Genomic DNA, 21,648 nt, shown 5'->3' with positions numbered 1-21,648 from the left:
TCAGTTCCCTGGTGGGCTGGTCAGAAGGCAGGGGGAACAGAAATGTGCCTGCATTTCTGGGATGTATGTGCAGTTACAAACTGATTCAGCCTAGTCAGGTTAAACTAACCTGCAAGATTAAATCAGTTCAGGCTCAGGCTTTTTGAATGTCTGTCCCTAGCCCCAAGCTCTATCAGTAAACTGTCAATCTGTAGTGTTCAGAAGTACATGCAAGCTCTGGCATCCAAATACCACCACTGGCATGAGGCCAGGCAACTTCTCCCTGACTCCCATGGCTGCTGCTGCTCCTTCTGCCACCTGGAAACTTTGAGAGTGCCACCACATTTTTCACTCATTTCGAATTCTAGTCTTTAGGCAGCAAATGCACAAAATCCTTCAGCATATGATTACCTTTATCCACATACCTGAGTCCTAATGAAGGCAGTATGTGTTAAACATATACTTATACATTAGTATACGTTTATGTGCATTGCTGATTGCCTTAATGATGAAAGTGACTGTAAGGTCTTTGCTGAACTAGTAGCTTTCTGCTGGGTTTAGTGGATTAGAACTACTTCTTGTGGTGGGCACCATGCCCCAGTAACTAATGTTTGCAAAACTGGTTCCTTGATTATTCAATTCCAGCACTGCTTTTTCTGAATGCAAAAGCTGAACCAAATGCTGATACATGATCATGCTAAATTTTAGACAAATTAGAATCCATTTGACCTTTCCATTGGGGAAAAAAAATTGGTCAGAAGCTCCTTGACTATTTATAGAAATCTACTAAATACTTCAAGAACACTTGTCTCCTAATTCAAGGTAATAAGTCATATTAGACTTGAGCTAATGATATTTTGTTGTTCTCGTAATTCCTGTTGTAATATTAAAGGTTCTGGGTAGCATATTTTTGTTGGACAGAAATGATCTATAATAAACTTAATGTAAATGCCTGATTTCAGCTCATGTAATAAAAATAACTCTTTGGAGTATGATCTGATAGCTTTGTGAAACATGGAAGCATGTTTATGATGCATTGTTTCATGCTAAGGAATTTACGTTGCTGCTCATCATGGGCTGTACAATGGAAAAAAACAATGTGCTATTGTGTGGGAGAAGCTATGCCATAAGGGCTAAAGTGCACAGGAACGCACTTTAAGAAATGAGGGTTGCGTTATCAGATGTGCAAGTGGTACTGTGTTTATTCCTTTTATCCTGGAATAAGGATCCCTCAAATACATCCTTCCTATTTGACATACTCTCTCAGCTAGTACTGCAGGAACTACCTCCTAACATTCCAATTTTAGTAAGTAAAGACGTGTAGAGTCATTTCATCATAGGAAAGGACATCTTTACAACTTTTTCAATTTTGGCATGATGCATTTTCTTTGAATCTTCTTTGTAGAAAGGTAATTCTCTTTGTGTTTAAAAATGTTCAGTTTGGGATATTCAGAATACCAGTTACTTTTAAACTGGTATTACTGTCTTGAAATTCTGCTCTTGGTTATATACACTGATGTATAACTGTGTTTCTTAGAAACAAACTTGATATCAGTGAAGTTGCGTAGCTGTAAACTAACATTTTACACCAATTTGTTGGATTCATAAAGCTTATGAGAAAACAGTGGACCAAGTCTTTGCTAACTTTTTGCATGGACAATGCCATTTCTTACTAACTTTAGTGGCATTGCATGGTGTGTTAATCAGCATAGATCTTGGCCCAGCACTCCAACATGCTAGACAGGGGTTTTGTCTTGTCGTAATTGGCTTGTTACATGTTGTGCTTTTAAAATGAATCTTCAGAACAAAGAACTCTGTTTAGTGCTTTGGCTAATGACCTAAACCAATAAGCTGTCAGCTATCAATGAAATCTTCATTTATTTCTTCCCAGGCGCTGAAGAGAAAACAAATCTGGAGCTCATTATCCTGGTTGGCACTGCAGTGATTGCCATGTTTTTCTGGTTGCTTCTTGTAATCATCCTCCGGACCGTTAAGCGGGTAACAAAATCATTCTCTGACTGTCCTATTGGCACTGGTCTTGCATGACAAATGAAAGTTGACTAGAGTTCATTTGTGTTGTTTCTTTCTATTGTTCTTATATCAACAGTCACATATTTTTCTCTCAGTGGCATAACAGTGTTGCCTGGAACTGAGGGTGCAGAATTTTTGGCTTAATTGAACAGGCACTTGGAGGAAAAAATGCTTAAACTGTTTTGATTATTAAAAGGGTATTTAATTAACGAGAATCCATGTTTATGTTTTTGACGGCATGGGGGGAGGAAATACAAGTTTACGTTTCTCTGAAACTTGAAAAAACTGAGAAGTGATAATTTTGTAAACAGCACTGTTCAGCCAGGAAATATAGTTTTATGTGACTGGAATTGATAATGTTTTCTAGGCCAATGAAGGGGAACTGAAGACTGGCTACTTGTCAATCATTATGGATCCTGATGAAGTCCCTTTAGATGAACACTGTGAACGCCTGCCCTATGATGCCAGCAAATGGGAGTTTCCTAGAGACCGGTTAAAGCTAGGTATGTTTCCACTGCACTAAACTGACATCACTGGGGCTTTAATGCACAGCATATATTGTATATAGGGGCTGAAGAAAGGAAACATTGCAGGTGGTAACTCTGGTGGAATTGTGGGTAACGTGCATACAGTTGCGAGAACACACTGGAGTACATTAGTTCACTTCTGTGGGCCAAGAGATGCTAGGATTGTGGTCTCATCTGACTCAACTGTGCAAAAACAGCTAGTTTGATAATCACTGTTGTGCATCCTCCCTCCAACCTCCATGCACATGCAAGGGAGGAGGTCCATTCCTATTCACATTGACTAAATTAGTTAAAATTAGCCTGGATTTTTTTATCCATTACTTTGACAGTAAGTCCAAATCTGCACACCTTCTTTTACCAGGTAAACCTCTTGGACGTGGAGCATTTGGGCAAGTCATAGAAGCAAATGCATTTGGAATTGACAAAACTGCTACCTGCAGGACTGTTGCAGTCAAAATGCTTAAAGGTACAGAGGAAGATTTAAATCCATTGTGGAAAAGATGCAGTGTATTTGTAATTGCCAGTCTTCTGTCTAGGAGTCAGGAATTTGGGGTGGGACAAGCGGAATCTGTCTTCCTCGATTGTGTGGTGGGCTGTCCTGGCTCAACCCCTTTCCTATCTCCCCTCTTTCATAGACCAGTCAAATACCACACCAATGGTGTTCGAGTGCCTTGGGCACTCAAACTCCATTAAAGCACATGGCACAGTAGTTATGCCTGTGCTTTTGGTGACTGAATGCTTGATGGATTCAGACTGCTATGCCAGATAGGAGGCTAGTGACTGCTTTAAAAGGTTGCATAGGACAAAGGAGCTACTACCATAGTAGTATAGATAATTTGTCTGTCCTGTCAGATGTTTTACCTTTGGCAATGGTTGAGGAATGTTGTTTCAAAACAAAGCAAAACCAACTCTCTAATGCATTTCTCTGGCTGTCCGGTGTGGAAGAATGTACGTCTCAACAGTCCCATGAGAACAGTTTGTATTGGCACCCTGAAGCATTTCTGGCCTAGGTTAACCTGCAAATACATTTACCAAATGTTCAAAAATATTAAATCATATAGTTAGCAGAGGGAAAATCCTTTATGCCTTTGGTACTGTTCAGCCCTATAACTTCTTGTCTTTACAGAGGGCGCTACACACAGTGAACACAGGGCACTTATGTCAGAGCTCAAGATCCTCATTCATATTGGTCATCATCTCAATGTTGTGAATTTGCTTGGTGCCTGCACAAAACCAGGAGGTGAGCAATAGATGGAGAAGTTTTGGTACTTTTATTTTAGTGGTTGGAGTTACCATACGAATTCAGAGAAGCCATTTCTGATTAGTGGAGAATGGATAACAAGGGTTTGACTTTTCACTATAATTATTCCAGGGCTATGAAAATGTGGCTGAAGTGCAGTGTGTGGCATCTCTTCTTATCTTGGAGTTTCCCTTGCACAGCCCCCACTGCTGATTGGGCAGGGGGCTGCTGCTTGCTCCGATTGTTGGGGAGGTGAAAGCTGCTGGTTTAACTATGGCGCCATTTTTGCCTCGTGGCCAGTCAGCAGCAAGCAGCAGGGCCACCAGCACCCCTCAGCCAATCAGCAGTGGGAAGCAAAAACTGCACCACATTTAAAGCCATGGGTTTCACCTCCCTGCCAGTCATGAGCAAGTGGTGAGTGGTAGGGCCCCTCCACCAATTAGCAACAAGAAGACACATGAGGAAAACTGCAAATTTAAAGGAACCGCTGTACCATGCGCTTCTGCTGCAATTTTGGTAGATCCCTAATTATGGGGGACTATGGACTGAGTGCCTGGATGATGGGATGGAAACTCAACAGCCCTGTGTTCTGTTTCCAGCCTTATCACTGAACTCTTATGTCACCTTGAGAAAGTCACTTTACTTGTCTGTACTTCAGTTGCTCTGAAAGCAAACATACTGTGTGGGTTTGGAATCTAAATCTCGGCCAACATTTCACAAGTACAGTTTTTCCTGTGCCTGTAATAGACTAAATCACCGACAAACTGTAACACTCCTCCCAAACTTTTGTGTACTAGTTGAGAAGAAATTCAGTGCAAAGAACTTTTGTAATAATATTCTAAAGAAGCTGGCTTAGTGGTGATTTGGTTATTAATGTAACAAGCCTACAATTTCCTTTTTGCTGTTCAATAACTGTCATACAGTATTGGGGAAAAGAATAGTGCTATAAATGTTTCTAAGGTGATATATTAGTTGTTGCCCTAATACGAGATCCATGCCCAGGACTTTAAATTATAATTTAACAAATGCTAAGTGTGTAATTGTGCCAGTATGGGCATTGAATACAACATTTGGGCATCTTAAATTACATAATTGGGATTACATTTTTTTTAAACATGCAGGCTTCTATATGCAAAAATGTATAAAAATGATGTGGTTATGTTTTGTACGTAATACTTTACTCTGGTGGCTAATTTATATTACAGTGCATGCTGCTATCAATTTAGATTTTTTAATGGGTATCCTATATGCAAAATAATTTGGTGTGCATGGTAGTCCAAGGTATTTGTGCAGGTAAATAGAAACACAAGATTTCTTGCATGTTTTCAAAATGAGGTCTCTGCTGTTGAAAGTTTAGTGCAAACTAATGATTCCTTCTATCCAACAGGGAGACAGAAGTTGATCAAAAAAGAAGGTCATCATTGTCCTACTTTAAATAGATTTTTACTGAATATATTGTAGACATTTTCAATAAAATCATTTGGAAAAATGGCAGAATGCTTTTTAAAAACAACAGATATTTCTAGCTTTAAGTTAAGTTTTAGGGTGGACTAGAAAATAAACTGCCCTTCTTAAATAATTGCTTCATGTTTTATACAGGCCCACTGATGGTGATTGTGGAATACTGCAAATTTGGAAATTTGTCAGCTTATTTAAAGAGCAAGAGAAGTGAATTTATTCCTTACAAGGTACAGACTGCTGCTAGTGTCAAGAGTAAGAGTATAGGCTAAGGAGTGACTAAATTTAAATTCTAAAAGCTCTTTTCTGAGTGGAAAGTGTGCTGGGAATTCTAGGGACACTATAGTAATAATGATATTTGGGTCTTATAATAGAAATCAGAGATGGCAAAAGACATTACAGTCCATCTCCCTGCCTGTACAATGTAGTTAGTTTGTTATTGTTGGCTTTAAATATGCAGAAACAAGGCTTGCACTGTTTCCCTTGGCAGCCTATTCTACCTTTGGCCATATCTGTCAGGAAGGTTTTCCTGATAATTAGCCTGAATTTTTTTCCTTTCTTATTTCCTTTGCACTGTTCTCAGGTAAACTACCCATGCCCACTTAAATAACTGCATTCCATGCATGGTGTATACACCACTCAAAAAACTTTACACAGTCATGTCCTATTGTATATCATATATTTTCATTGTTAAATTAGACTACACGTAGTGGGCACTTTTCATTTTTCTTCATAAATCAATTCGGCCAGCCAATTCATGTCACCCTTTTTATCTTCAAAACTTTTTGAAAAAGACTTAACTACCTAGATGAGATCCCAGCTTTACAAACAGGGAGCTGGAGGGAGAGGGGCAAAAACCAGCCTTTCCATACTGGGATATGTGGGCCTCTGCGGGAACTGGGGTTGTTCATTGCCTTTGAATGTCAGGCCATTTATGAAAATCATGAATGTACATGATTTTGGGTACTTAATACTGAGCATTATGACTGAGGAGTCTTCCTCAGAGCCCAGAGAAAGCCAGTGTCAGAGGGATTTTAAGACTGTGGAAATGGGAAGTATTTGTGTGCAGGGGATAAACAGTGATCTGCTCTGTCTGGTTACTGCAGAGAAAGAGAAGAGAATGAAGACAAGAGATGAATGTGAGGAGGGTGTTGAACATTGCAAATAAACAGTGGGGATTATGAGAACCAATGGGGGCGGGAAAGTCATGCTCTTTGGCAATGACTATCACAAAACTGAAGCAGAAGACAATGGATTTGTAGGGAAGATAGTCTGTTGGCTCTGTAAATCAGATGCTGGGAGCTGGAAGGGATCAGCCCAGGTTGAAGTACAGCAGGGAGGACTTATAGAAGGACTAAAAGAAAGGGGATTGGAGTGAAGAGACTGAGCAGAGTGAGGGGAGAATTTCTAAAATAGTGCATCTACACAAGATGTTTACTGTGGAGTTGCCTAATTAGCTCTGTGGTAAACATCTCAGTGTCTATGCACGCAGCACTGTTAGGCCACAGGAAACTAATAAACTCTGCAGCAGGGTAGGACTTGTAAATACAAGTCCTACCCTGCTGCAGAGGTTTTTTTTTGTATTGAGCAACACGTGTAGATGCTGACCTGGATGGCTGGGACACAAGGGTACTTCAGTGCAGGGGGCTACCTGCTGGCTAGCACCACACTGGAGCACCTTCATGCTCCAAAGCTAGCCCCTACACAACACGTTGAGCCATGTCAGAGCAGTCCCAGGCTGTCAGGCTGACCCACTGGGCCCACTGCCAGTTGGGGCTGCTCCAACATGACTTGCCATGGTCCTGGACACGTGTAAACACAGCATGCAATAAAATCTGGTGTGATACGTGCTGGAGTTTATTGCTTCACATTAATATGTACTTGTAGATGCGCCCACTATGTGCATGCTCGTCCAGCAAGTTGTGGAGCATAATGACACGGCAAAAGGCAGGCCAAAATCTGTCTCCCGCAGCAGCCTTTTGTAACATCAGATACTTATGAGCTCTGCCTTGCTTCTTTGCAACTAGATGTGTGAAGACTGCAGTGGGTAGCTGCTGTATCCAGGTGGAGGGAAGTTAGGAGCCTACTTAGTGCCTTCTGCATGGCTCTTTCTCTCTACTCTGTCTCTCAGTGAGGCCTTGCTTTACGCAGTGTGAAATGTCACTTCCTGTTTAAAAAGTCTTGAAAAAACTCGGATTTGTTTTCTCCCCGCTTAATAGGCTAAAAGTGCCAGATTTAGGCAGGGAAAAGAAAACTATGTTGGTGACCTCTCAGCAAACTTGAAGTGCCGCCTCAATAGCATCGCAAGCAGCCAAAGCTCAGCCAGTTCAGGGTTTGTGGAGGAGAGATCACTCAGTGATGTGGAGGAAGAAGAAGGTAAGATATATGTCCTCATTTGGTTTTGGATAATTGTTCTTTTGTAGGACCTGCCTTAGAACATGGTAAGCAGGGCTGAATCAGGCTGGAAGCTTGATATGCAGCAGATCAGGTTGAACAAAACTCTAATTTGAGGACCACTGTAATTTAGAATCTCTTTCTCTTCAGTGTAGCTTAGGGTAACTTCAGAGTTTCCAAGGATTATATTTCTAATACATTTGTCTTGAATTCCCATGAGCTTATGTTGGAATTGGGCAGTTAGAACCGCAGACATCATGGTGACAGTTTAGAGATGTGTGTGCGCGCGTGTATTTTGAGAGTGCCAGCGTATTATGAAAACACCAGCTGAATTTCACATGAGTTTTTTGCCAGAACTTAACTAACTATAAAATTCCATCTGCTACTCTGCTTATTGATTTGTTCCCCTGTCCCCGGAACAGATATCAGAGAGAGACAGCCTAGACTAAGGCTGTCTTCATTTCCTTTAATACAGGCTCTCTAAACATTTTCTTAGTGGCTGTTTCAGGAATATGCTCTGGCTCCTAGGAATTAGGTTTCTAAATACCTTTGGGATCTGGGCTTGAGTATGCATAGTTATGGATTTTTTTTCAGATTGCTAGAGGATGAGATTAAATTAATCACTCCCCCACGTAGCAGTTTGTTTATCATCCATGAAAATATTTCCCTTGACCTCTTATCCCCTAATGAGCACTGGATGGGATCTCTCTGTTGCACCACTTCTTGTTCATCTCTTGGGATAGCTACACAACTTTCCATTTCCTGTGTGCTGCTTTTTGCAATTCACTCAGCTCCTGTAAATGCTGGAAATGAGAAAGCAAGCAAGGCTGGAATCTGAATCTGTATTTTTTGCCCAGCAGTGTAAAATGTAAACTTTACCACAGGGCTATAGCGTGCAAACTGGAGGTTTATGGTATCATATACAAAAGAAAATATCTCAAGGCGAAATCAGATGTGGAGAACATGTTTGACTGGTGTCATTATTTCCTTACAGCAACTTCTGAAGATCTCTGCAAGAACTCTCTGACATTGGAGGACCTTATCTGTTATAGTTTTCAGGTGGCCAGAGGGATGGAGTTCTTGGCATCACGCAAAGTAAGAAACCTCTCAGGAAAATGGCATTTTAAATATAAGTAATCACTGTAGGAAATGATTAGCAGTTCTTTATACAGAAGCAGTGTGTTCATCTTTGGACTGGCAACCATCCACATCACTTTTTTGAATCCTCTAAAATGTATCTGAGTAGTTAATATTACAAAGCAAAACAGTCCTTGCAAAGTACTTTTATTGACTGGAATGTTAGCAATTTGTGTAAAGTTCAATGGTCACCAATTCATAGAAGAATGATTTAAGTGGTCCAGGGGAATGTTTTATGAAGAAAGTTGAAAAGAACTAGGGACCATTTCACGGTAAATGGTGCCAAGCTAGAGTAGATGGACTTTGCTCTGAAGAAATCTCTCTGTAGCTCATTGTAAATGTTGGAAACTCCCATGTAGGACACTGCAAATAAATGAATGCAGATACAGTAGTGTAAATATCTCCTTGATGGATCTCTTCCTGGCCTATGACACAATGGAAGTGCAACATTTCCATTGCATTCTGGGCTTTTGTAGGTGCCCTGTTAGGATTTGGCCCTGAGTGTTTATAATTTGGCCAAATAATGGATAAACATTAGGAAATATTTTTGCTAACAATACCTCAGGAAGAAAGAGGCATTCTGCTTTATTTTGGAAGTGGTAGGATAAAAAAACAAAAAAAATTAGATAATGGAAGAGAAAAGTTAGGCTAGAGATATGCCCTAATGGTGGGATCCATTAGAATACAAAATCAGCTCTCTGAGGAAGACTTAAGTTTCTTTGCATCAGTCCTTAAACATGCATGTCCTCAAAAATATATTGCATTGAACAATCCTGTACATACAGCCTGCTGGGCGATGTGCATATAGGTGTTATGTGTCCCTTTTCTGTGCCTGAACCATGAAGGATGTGAGATTAACATCTTCAGCTACAGTCTAGCTTTCTATTTCAAGCTATAGAGGCTTGAATGCTTGGCTTGTAGGTTTCTAGTGTGTAGTCTATGATGATAGGTTTTACAAGTAAGAGGATGGTGATTTCCAGCTGTAATTGATTCCAGTAGAGAATAATTTTAACATGAGATAGTAGAGCATTTTAAACCTGTGTGTGTATTAAAAAGAGCAGCCTGTCACAGACATGATGGGAAGCATGGATTTGATGAAAATGAATGTATACCTGTGGTAATTATATCCTAATTTAATTTGTCACTTTTTGGCTAATTAACTACCTAACTTGAAAAGCCCTTCTCATTGCACAGATATGTTTTAACTTGGCTCAGAATGATTTGAGGACAAAAATCTGTTACAATAATGAAAAAAGCCCTTAAAATCAGTAACTGATTCTGGGCTTTATTTTGCTTAATAGGGTTCAAGCAGTAACTGGCCTTTGAGGGTGAGCTCAACACAGACAAGAAATAGAACAACTTCTGGACTGGGTTGTGACAACAGCCAACCTATAACCATATTTTCTTCTCTTTGTAGTGCATCCATAGGGACCTGGCGGCTCGCAACATCCTCTTATCAGACAATAACGTGGTCAAAATCTGTGACTTTGGCTTGGCACGAGACATTTACAAAGATCCAGATTATGTCAGAAAAGGAGATGTAAGTTTCATGGACTAATTGGAACCATTTAATTTGAAGCAGTACTAATTATTCTTTATCCCAACATTCATTCTTTTCAGAATCATAGAATGTTTTCCTTCCCTTGTCTTTTTTTATTAAAGTTTAATTGTATTTACCAATGCTTTCAGGCCAGACTACCCTTAAAATGGATGGCACCAGAAACCATTTTTGACAGAGTGTATACCATTCAGAGTGATGTATGGTCCTTTGGGGTTCTGCTGTGGGAAATATTTTCATTGGGTAAGTCCTTTATTATTGGTATGCTGAACCTTCTTCAAATGTGACCAATAGAACCAGATGAAGAATCAGTAAAGTATGTTTGCGGGATGTTGTAGAAATGTTTGACATTGTGAAATTTCAAAACTACAAGGGAATACATATTTTCAGGGTTTCTTTTTCCCCCATCAAAAAAAATCAAATTCAACATTCAGGAACAGACATCTGAAGTGGATTTTCATATAATTTACGTAGGGCATTGTGTGCATAATTTTTACAAACAGTGACTGCATGCAACCTAGGTGATTGAATATGCAAATACTGTATATCTAAATGATTGATTTGTTCATGCAATAGCAGTTGTTTCATGACCAATGTAGTTGAATGATAGTAAGGCCAAGAATTTTAAGTGCCACTGTTGTCCTCTTAGGAGCTTCACCTTATCCTGGTGTGAAAATTGATGAAGATTTTTGTAGAAGACTGAAAGAGGGAACAAGAATGAGAGCACCAGATTATACAACCCCAGAAATGTAAGAATTGGAAGCTAGGCAGATGCACCTTAAAGAAGTAGCAATCTTTTGAAATAGCAGAATCTGCTGTCCTCATTGCCTTGATATTGTCGTGGTCTTATCCCTCAAGGTACCAGACAATGCTGGACTGCTGGCATGGTGATCCTAAGCAAAGACCAACATTTTCTGAGTTAGTGGAACACCTGGGAAACTTACTACAAGCAAATGTTCACCGGGTATGTGAAAAATGCTCTTTTTCCTGTTAAAATATGGCTGGATACTTTCCTTCCTGCATGGAATCCTGTAAACAGAGCATTGACTTGTATAACATTTTGTTGGGCCTTCATTTATTGCATTGTTACCCTGAGTTGAAGCAAATAATAGAAATCATGGTTCACAGAGGTCTATGGTAAATGTACTCTAGGTCTTTTTACTGCTCCCTGCCAATGTGCCTGTTTTACTCTGCATCTGGGTCACTGAAGACCAGGAATCCTGGTTTTCTCCATTTAAAAATAGCAAATTTTCTGGTTTTTTTTTTTTAAATGCAAATTTTGTAATTAAGACCCCAAAATCTGTGTTTTTTCCATGATTAAAATGAAACGCCACTCTATCTAATCTACCTATCTATTAGGGCTGTGCGAAGCTTTGGTCCCCGATTCAATTCTGCCCAATTCAGTGACCGAATCTCCAAATCCAAATCAAATCGGAATACCCTTTAATCTCTCCGAATCGAATCTCAACCCTCCAAATTGATTCAGACATAGAGACACCTTTAAATGTTTTTTCTACATACCTCTAGGTAGCAGGGGCTTGTGAGTGCTGCGATGCTGGGCCAGATGGAGTGTCCCACAGCAGTGCGGTGGGACTCCTCAGCGTGCTCGGCAGCAGACCTGGAAGTGGAACAGAAGCACTTCCAGCCCTCTGCCAGGGAGCCCCCTCATGCCCCTCTGCATTGGTGACTGGTGTGTCCTGGGTCTGGGGGGGCATCCGGGGTCCCCCTGTGGCCAATTGCTGAGCCAGGGGGTGTGTAGGGGGTGGGGGGCTCTGGTGCGCTTCCCTGCAGACCTGGAAGTGGACTGGAAGTACTTCTGGTCTACTTCCAAGTTTGCTGCTGAGCACATGGAGGGGTCCCTTACACTCCTGTGAGATGCTCCATGCACACCAGCATTGCAGCAATCATGAGCCATGCCTGGTACCTCAAGGTATGCAGAAAAAACTTTTAAAGCTGTGTCTATAGCCGAATCGGTGTCAAATCTTCAGATTCGGATTTGGCCAAATCGAATTGGGGCAGTGATCCAAATCAACTAATCATATCACTGTCCCTGATTCAGGCCGAATCCAAATTTGAATTGAATAGGGCACACTTCCCACACCCCTACTATGTATCGATAGAGCAGTGTGTGTGTGTGTGTGTGTGTGTGTGTGTAGAGGTATCAATTGAACATAATATTTTATTGATATATTTACAATTTTAAAGCAGTTTGGAAGCCTACCAGTGCCTCACTTACTATAATAAAATAAATTCTAAATACCTTTAAATTTTGGGATTTGATTTTTGGGTTTATCATGGAAAATTAAAGCTCTCCTTGCCCCCTTTGCCCATGAGAGGGAACACATGCACGCACCCTTTGTGGCACTGAACAACCCTGATATGCCGGTGCCCTGCCTATGCCATGTTTCCCCTCACTTCTCACCTACAGCTCCCCTGGCCCTGCCAGGGCTATGTGGCCAGGGGCACAGCTTCACATCCCCCTGCCCCCCTGCAGCAGTGCCTGAGTCCCAGCTGCCGCCTATGGGCCCAAGTGGGGAGCAGAGCCTGGCTCCCCCTCCCCCATGGCTGGGATGGTTGGAGTGGATCATGGGGCGGGGTGGCAGGGCACGGATGCAGGTTGCCTACTGCAGGCTCAGGGTTTCCTACCTTGCTGACCTCCTCACGGGGCCTCCACAGCCCAGTGGGTAGCACCCAGCATGGCAGGGTAGAGTGGGATGGGGAAGCTTGGTGCTGCCACCAGGAACTCCATGCTGCCATGATGAGGTGCCCCCTGCCCACCTGGTAGCAGCATGGGGCACAACCCTATGCCACCACTGCTGCTGCTGGCAGGCAGGCAGGCAGGCGGTGCCTCGTCATGGCAGCATGGGGCTCCAGGTGGTGGCACAGAGCTTCCCTGCCCTGCTGTACCCTGCCACGCTGAGTTCTGCCCACTGGGCCACGGAGGCCCCAGGGGGAGGTCAGCAGAGTGGGGAGCCCCACGCCCATGGCAGGCAGCCTGCATCTGCCCCTGTCCCACAAATCTGAGCGGCCCTGCACCCCAGGAGTGCATGCAGAGGTGGGGAGCCAGCCCCCCCTGCCACCCTCCCAAGGAGCCACCTGCAACTCCATCCCTCACTGTACCCAGGACCTGCCAGCTGCTCGTGACCCTGGGCCCCAAGCCCCAGGTACCACCCTGGCTGAGCGACAGCCCCAGCCCCGCACAACTCCCTCCCTCCCTCCCTATGGGGGCCTCAATCCCTCCTTTCTCCCCTTCCCCCACCAGACTTACCTGTGGGGAGCTGCGGGAGCTGCTTTCCAGGCTGTCTGGTGGTTATGTGCATGTGTGCGTGCACCTATGCACATGGCACCCCCTGCCTGACTGCTCCCCCCAAGCCTCTTGCAGGCTAGAACTCTGCCAGCCTGCAAGGGGAAACCCACCCTTTCCTATGTTTTTTCTCCATTAAAGAAGAAAATCTGGGTTTTTCTCCTTAAAAAGATAAAATCCAGTTTTATTGCATTTTTCTGTAGTGAACAGAAAACCTGGATCCCTGCTGAACACACTCCAGTGGTTGAGATGTTAATCTGAGATTGAGGCTTGTATGCAGTTCCTTGCCTCACCACAAGCTGCCTGTTACACTGTACACAAGTCACTTAGGCCCAGATCTACAAAAGAATTTTTGAAGCAAACTTCCATTTATTGCTGTGGGATATGGGAAACTAAGTAGGAGTTACTTGTCTAAATACCTTTTGAAAATTTGGGGTGTAATATCTCTCACTCTGTATTCTATCTGTAAAATGAGGATAATGACATATCCCTATTTCACAGCAGTGAAATGACCGTAAAGACATTATCCTAGTTACTTAACGCTTGACTGTCTTTAAAGGGGCAATATAATTAGCAAGGATAGATAGACTCTTATTTCTGTGGCTGTTCTGCATTTGCTTCATTTCTACATATATGCAATCATAGGCATACCCCAAACTATGAGATGTAAGCTTAAACTCTTTACACACAGCTTGCCCTTAGATATGCATATATGTTGTTCCCATTGAAATTAATGGGAATTTCCCTAAGGTAGATTTTGACTACTTAATATTACTCTATTTTATGTATGACAAATTTCAGAACAAGAAGGTAAATTTGTTTCCTAGCATAAAGGTCTTTTGAATTTCATATGATGTACATTCTGTGCATACTTGCTCAGTCAAATGTATTTGACTGTTGACTATCACCATCCAGATGGAGGACTGTGGTACTGTTATAGAAGAGAAATATCTTGTTTTCTGTAACCAAGGAGTAAGTAAATCTTTATATGTAATCAAGATTACATGCCATTTGGGTAAAAGCAGGCTAATTTAAAGTGATGAGGCTAAATGCTACCTTCACTTACACCTGAGTAACTAAAGACAGAATTTGGCCAGTGGTAATAAGTTTTACTTGTTAGGTACACTGTGCAAAGAGATCCTTGACAGTTCAGATGTGCATTCAGTTTTTCTATCCAAAAGGAGTGCATCAACCTTTTCTGGTTTCAGTCTCATTTCCATAGATAAAAAATTGTTTATAAAAATCTCAGTATATCCATCTAAGGGTCTGAACCGTTGAATCATGGCTACCAGACTATCCTTAGCCTCTAGAACTGACAATATGAACACATTTCTCTGTTTAAAGGTCCAGTCCTATGCGGAATTGTACAGCTCTTTGGTGGTATTCAATTCTCATTTAATATAATGGGAAATGATGGAGCTTAAACCTTTGTGGATGTGATTTGAGTCTTAACTGCTTGAACTAGTGTTTCATATAGAGAAGATGTGAAATGTACTATAACAAATATCTATTAGTAGCAACATATGTGGGCAAATATTGGTAGCATGCATTGTGTAGACCAGGGGCACTCAACCTTCAGCCTGTGAGCCAAATCCAACCCATGGAGCCATGGAATCTGGCCCAGGGGGAGCTCCATGGGTTGGAAAATGTGTTATTGGGGAGCAGTAGAAGCTCTGCATGGGCAGATCCTGGGCCAGTGGGATCAGGGCCAGGCCTGCACCTGGCACATTTGGAACAAGCAGGTCCCATCCCCTGCCACCACCCTGCACATCTGGATCAGGGGTGGGATGCTCTGCCCTCACTTCCACACCTTCCATGTGTCCTGATTGGGGTCAGGTTGCTCCTCACCCCCCTGTGCATCCAGATTGGGGCTACTCCATGTCCATCGCCCCCCCCTTCTGGATCAGGGCCAATCCACTTCCTGCTCCTCCTGGATCAGGGTCAGGCTGTGCACCCCACTGCAGCCAGATCAGGCCCCTGCCACTCTGGCTCTGTGTACTCTATTGAGCACACCAGTTTCATCTGGCCTGAAGATGGACCTGGCACCGCCCATCTGGCTTGGGATGAAAAGGTTGGGCACCACTGGTTTAGACTAATAGAGTTGCTTACAAGCCAAGCAGTAACTACAGATGCATATATATTTCTCTGGTAATTAATCTAAAATTAAATCTTGAAAGAAGAAATTATTATAATCCTTTAGGCTACTTTAAAAATGCATTCGTTTTTCATGTGCTCTAACTGGTTTGTCGTTGATGCTCTATTTTTGCCTGCAATGGGTTTTTCTTTAATTTTTTTCCATTAATCAGGTTGATTAATTTTTTGCCATTAATCAGTGTGTTAAAATCAACATCTGGAAATTCAGTGACTGTTATTAGCTTACAAGTATGTGGTCCCTATACAACTCGGTAAAAATCCTTATTATCACTAATATCAGTTTAGAATATTTTACCAATGATTTTTGTGTGTGTGTGTAAATCTGATCTACTTTTAGCTGTCTGTTGCATGTTTACCCAAGTCATGTAGACTGGTCAATTTCACTTTGGTTTCGGTTATCTTCTTATTTCGTGCTCTGAAGCAGTATTTTGTTTTGTTTTCAATCATTGAAAGAAGCTACATTTTTAAACTGAAATAAAAACATGTAATTAGATATTAGCTTCTGTTTTAGTACTGAAAAATCTAAATCTTGTGTCAAAATGTTGAAATGTTTCTTTAAGTTGATAAAACTTCATACTTACATTATCAGCATATGTCATTCTGTGAAATAGCTTTGCTTTTATAACAATTCAGACACAGAGTGCCTGCGACAGTTATCTCTGATCTTATTCTGTGTTCCACAGGATGGTAAAGACTACATTGTCCTTCCTCTGTCAGTATCACTGAACATGGAAGAGGATTCTGGACTCTCTTTGTCAACCTCACCTGTTTCCTGTAGGGAGGAAGAGGAAGTGTGTGATCCTAAATTCCATTATGACAGCACAGCAGGAACTAGGTATTTTATAGGGTTAACATCCTTTTGGGGCCTCTAGACAATTTTCTTCAAGTTGGGGGAGAGAAAATGAAAGGAAGAGACTTCAGCTTCTGTAGTCCATATTTAATTCTGTCTGTAGGATAAGAATAAATGTCATCTGTATAAGAGAATGTGCAAAATCTAATTTCTTTTAGTTCTGAACTGTTCAGCAATAATGTTAATGTATTTCTCTCTCTCCTTTCAAGAACTCCTACTCTCATCCAAAAAGTACAATAGTATTAATAGGTAGTTTGTCTAGGCTAGTTATATCTAGTCTTCCTTCTTAGTTTTGTTTAGGTTCTTATACCATATGCTACTTATACCATAATGATAATGACTCTGTCGCTACAATGGTAGTGAATCTTTCACTACATCTTTCATCCTTAACAAGAACCTTACACCAATCTCCTAATATTTCTACTGACAAAATAGGAAAGTTGATATTTCAGTTTTGGATTGATACCAAAGAGAAGTTGAGTTAAGTTGTTGTTGTTGTTTATTAGGTCCCTTTTAAAGGGACTATGAGTAACTGGAGTTTGTGAAAAGGCATCCGAGGGGGTGCTGCTGAAAGAGACAGTGGGCAATATGAAACATGGCTTAGATATAGCTTTCCCCTCCTGGTGACAAGAGTTTTGCAGCTGACAAGGCAAGCTAGGAACTTAATACACATGATGTTGAGAAGGCTGAAATGTTCAATGTCTTATTTTTTTGTCTCCAGAAATTGTGGCTTACTAAAATTTAATACGAATAACAAGAGGGTAATCAAGAATAGAGAAAGAGCAGGTTAAAAAATATTTAGATAAGTTGGATGTTTTTCAAGTCAAGAGGGCCTTATTTAATGAACCAACTGAAGTAGTTTCTGAACCAGATATAGTTGTTTTCAAGAATTGTGGAGGACAGATGACAACTGAAGAAGGGCAGACATAATGCCTATCCTATAAAAAAGGGGGAGTGGGGAAGGAGGGCTAGGGGAGATATTGTGATCAATCTGCTTAACTCTAATACATGGGAATATACTAGAACAAAAGATAAACAGTCAGCGTAAGCAACTAGAATAAATTATTCCAAAAAAAGCTTAGTTACCTTGTTTGGAAGGATAACTCGTTTAATAGATAAAATATGAAATGTGTTATCTTAACTTTAGTAGGGTTTTTGACACAGTCTTAAGTGACGTTTTCATAAGTAAATGAGGAAAATAGTCTGGATGAAATTGCTAGAAAGGTAATGCACAACTACAGCTCATTGAAAAACTGTGCTCAATGGTTTGCTGTTCAACTGTAGGCCCTAGCAAGTGGAGTTCCACAGGGATCTGTTCTCAGTCTGATTCTAGTTACTTTATTAATTAATTGGATAATGAGAGGGAGAGGAATGCTTAATACACTTGAGGGTGACACTAAGCTGGGAAGAGTTGTTAAGTACTTGGGAAGATAGGATCAGAATTCAACATGATCTTGATAAACTGGAGAAGCAGTCTAAAAGCAACAAAATGAAATTTGGCTCTTGCAAGTGCAAAGTACTTCTCTTGGGGAAACAGAAATTAAATTCCCAAATATGAAATGGGAATAAGCAGCTGGGCATTAGAACTGCAGGAAAGGATCTGAGGGTTATAGTGAACCTTGGACTGAATATGTCAACAATATGATGCTGTTGCAAAGAAGAAAAATGTCACACTGAAATGTATCAACAATTACGTTGTATATAAAGAGATGGGTGGAAATTGTTCTGATCTGCTTGGCACTGGTGGGGCCTCAGCTGGAATGCTGCATTTGGTGCTAGGCACTACACTTCATGAAAGTTATCAATGAGCTGAGCCCAGAGGGGAACAAGGATGACAAGAGGTTTAAAAAACATGACCTGAGAGGAAAGCGTGAAAGAATTGTTTGTTTATTCTAAAGAGAGGAGATGGAGCGGACATGAGAACAGTCTTAAAATATGTAAAGGACTGTTTATAAAGAAGCTGATGGCTAATTATTCTCCTTGTCCACCAGGGGTAGGTAAATGGTTTGATTCACAGCGTGGGAACATAGGTTAGATATTAGAAAAACATTTCTCACTAGAATGATAGTTAAGCGTTGGGCCAGACTTGCCTAGTGAAGTTGTAGATTCCCCATTCTAGGAGGTTTTTAAGAACAGGTTGGGCAACTTAACTGTTGGGTATGATCTGTGTATAAATGATCCTGCCGCAGAGCCCGGGACCTCCTGAGGTTCCCTCCCACCCTTCTTTTCTATGGGGCATGTCTGTATGACACCAAGCTAGCTGTATTGTTCCCGAAAGGCTCAAGGCACATTAGCTCAGCCTTCTGACCAGGCTAACGAACACTGCCAAGAAGTACATTAGTTTGCATGGAGAGTTGTACTAATGTGGCTATACAGCTTCTGGTACATGACCTAGCTTGTTTATGACTGACTTGAGTATCTCTACATGGCAATACTTTTGTCTCAGTGATTTCACCATTTGAATAGACAGATTGGCACCACTTTTCCATTTAAATGGAGGAGTAAGAGCAGTTACCTCCAAGGTCCTTAGCCCATGCTGTTGCAACTTCTGCATCGGTCAACTCCACTTTTGGGTAGGTTAATCTAGAAACAAAGCACACATACTATTTTCCCAAACAGAAGGAACTCTGAGGTTGCTGCTGGATTGATAAGCTATTGCTGTTTTCTTGTAATTTGGTTACTGAACTCCTGCTCAGAAGCTTCTTTTGGAGAAGAGCCTCAAGAAAGGCGAGATGTGGAGCATATGGTCCTAAACTCCCACAGTTTAAGAGGAGGCAGATTGCTGAGTTTGCTGTTGTTGTCTGAAGTCCAGCTTGGGGTCTCAGAAGTACAGTCCAAAGAAAGAGACTTATGATTGTGATCCAGGCTCCTGTGTTTATTATACTTCTAAGTGAAGTTTGCAGGAAATGAAACCTCCAGCATAATTAAGAAAAGGAGGTGGTTGTTTTTTAAAATAAATTTCTTAGAATTTGCTTGGGGATCAAGGTTTCCAGCAGCAGTAGGTCAGAAACAGGCCACTTTCTGGCCAATTTCTCCTTTTCAATAAATGCATATTTTGAGGTTTGCATAATGTGTTATGTTTGCTGTGGAAAGATGAAGGTTTCTGATCTTAGGTATGATTTGCAGCCAAATAACCTCACACACACATACCATTTTTCTCTTTCAGTCAGTATCGACAAGGTAGTAAAAGAAAAAGTCGACCTGTAAGCGTGAAAACCTTTGAAGATGTCCCATTAGTACCCACAGTACAAGTTATTCAGGAGGTAGGTCTGTCTGTCTGTCTGTCCTTTCTCTTGTTTTTTTACAACCTTTCATATTTCTTGTGCTCCTTTTCCATGCTTGTGTGTGATTCTGTCTGATCAGTTGCATCTCTTTGGCTCTTTAAAGGACAATCAGACCGACAGTGGTATGGTTCTTGCATCTGAAGAGCTAAAGACACTGGAAGGCAGAACTAAACAAACAGGCCCTGAAACGCTTCCCTTTAGGTATGGTTCATGCTGCCTGTGTGATGCACTAAGCTTTTCAGATGTGGATGTACATGCTCACTGGAACCATGAAGAGAGATGCTGAGCTAGTGCTGCACATATTAGTTTCAGAACCAGAAGCAGCAAAGGCATTTTAGTATGGTAGTCTACAGTAATTTTAGATGCTAAGTTATCTTGAAAGACAGAAGCTTCACCCAGAGTGATCTCACTGTCACATTAAAACATAAGCAAAAATAACCAATGCATGCTGTCTGTATTTTATAACACATCGCATGTTTATATTTTATGACATCTATATGCTCTTCTAAGGGGCTTTGTAGCATAATATCAATTTGTATAGGCAAAAGAATGGACTACTTACAGAATACTTACATGTCCTAGGGAACATAATGGGGGGGAATGGGATCTCATATAATACACCTCTAAAAGAGTTTTAAGCCATTATCATGGAGAAGCAAAATGCTATAGTTAATTTTGAAATGGAAAACAGCCATCTACACAAGTCAGCTACCTACTGATGGCCTCCAAACTCTCAGAACTTATTTCAGTTCTGTTTGCGTTTCTCTTGCAGTGCTCTGGTACCCAGTAAAAGTAACGAATCTGTTATGTCTGAAGCCTCCAACCCAACAAGTGGCTATCAGTCAGGATACCATTCTGATGACATGGACCCTGCGGCTTACTCTAGTGAAGAAACGGAACTCTTGAGCACGAAGGAGGACACCTCACAAGTGTGCTGCCTACAGACACTTCCCTATGACACTGGTGTTTCACTCAACTCGCCTCCCTAAAACAAAGTGAACAGCAGCAGAGATTCCCATGGAACGTTCCTTTATTTCCCAAGCTAGTGGTGTTCAGGTTTTGTGTGTAGAACATATACATTCACAAAATTAACAAAATACACATTTATCTGAAACTGCTTTCATAAGAACGACACGAGGGTATTGTAGTAAACTGCAGTGACAGGCCAGGAGATGCATCTTCAGAAGACGTTGGCAAAAAAGAACTATCACTGTCATGAGCATGTGTTTTGTCTCTGATTGCAATATGAGCCTTCTGGGCTTTAGGACCCAGATGAAAAGTATATTGACACTGAGTGTCCTTCCAGTAGCATCAAGAATACAGGCAGTGGGACAGTGTTCACAAAGGCACTTTGTGTTTCCAGTTTTACAAAATGAAGGGCCAGCCCTGCCTTTTTGTGTTCCCCTTGTGGCTGGGCTACAGGAAGGAAACAACACCACAGTGGGTTCTTGTCTCAGAATTATCCTTTACTCACCTCTGGTAAGGACGAGGGACCTTCAGATTAATGATTGGCCTTTATGGCTAAACATAGCCCGGGATAAATATAGAACTGGTTGTGTGTCCCTGTCCTTGATGGAGAATACATTTGCTGTGTGAGACCTGATGCCCTGTGTTTCTTTGGATAAGATTTTTCCTATGTCAGGGAGCACCAACCTTTTTGGCAGGGGGACTACAAATTAGCCCAAGTGGCATTCTGATCCCCTTCCCATGCCCAATCTGCTGCTCTGCTTTC

The 21,648-nt window shown here is 41.4% G+C and overlaps 1 protein-coding gene across 1 annotated transcript in view; it reads left to right on the top strand.

Annotated features, from left to right (window-relative positions):
* Positions 1–21,453, top strand: part of KDR (kinase insert domain receptor) — a 37,600-nt gene extending 16,147 nt beyond the window's left edge. The window contains exons 16-30 of the mRNA XM_019526424.1: positions 1,871–1,977; positions 2,378–2,513; positions 2,899–3,003; positions 3,664–3,777; positions 5,377–5,465; positions 7,455–7,611; positions 8,624–8,724; positions 10,184–10,306; positions 10,456–10,567; positions 10,974–11,073; positions 11,183–11,288; positions 16,466–16,617; positions 19,799–19,895; positions 20,020–20,117; positions 20,689–21,453. Of these exons, the coding sequence (XP_019381969.1) occupies positions 1,871–1,977; positions 2,378–2,513; positions 2,899–3,003; positions 3,664–3,777; positions 5,377–5,465; positions 7,455–7,611; positions 8,624–8,724; positions 10,184–10,306; positions 10,456–10,567; positions 10,974–11,073; positions 11,183–11,288; positions 16,466–16,617; positions 19,799–19,895; positions 20,020–20,117; positions 20,689–20,905 (1,814 nt within the window). The 3' untranslated portion in view covers positions 20,906–21,453. The remainder of the gene's footprint in view (positions 1–1,870; positions 1,978–2,377; positions 2,514–2,898; positions 3,004–3,663; positions 3,778–5,376; positions 5,466–7,454; positions 7,612–8,623; positions 8,725–10,183; positions 10,307–10,455; positions 10,568–10,973; positions 11,074–11,182; positions 11,289–16,465; positions 16,618–19,798; positions 19,896–20,019; positions 20,118–20,688) is intronic.
* Positions 21,454–21,648: the final 195 nt, after the last annotated feature.

This window comes from Gavialis gangeticus, unplaced genomic scaffold, assembly GCF_001723915.1.
Source record: "Gavialis gangeticus isolate Ggan-Ray unplaced genomic scaffold, GavGan_comp1, whole genome shotgun sequence".
Classification (NCBI taxonomy): Eukaryota; Metazoa; Chordata; order Crocodylia; family Gavialidae; genus Gavialis; species Gavialis gangeticus.
This window is presented reverse-complemented; position numbering and strand designations above follow the sequence as displayed.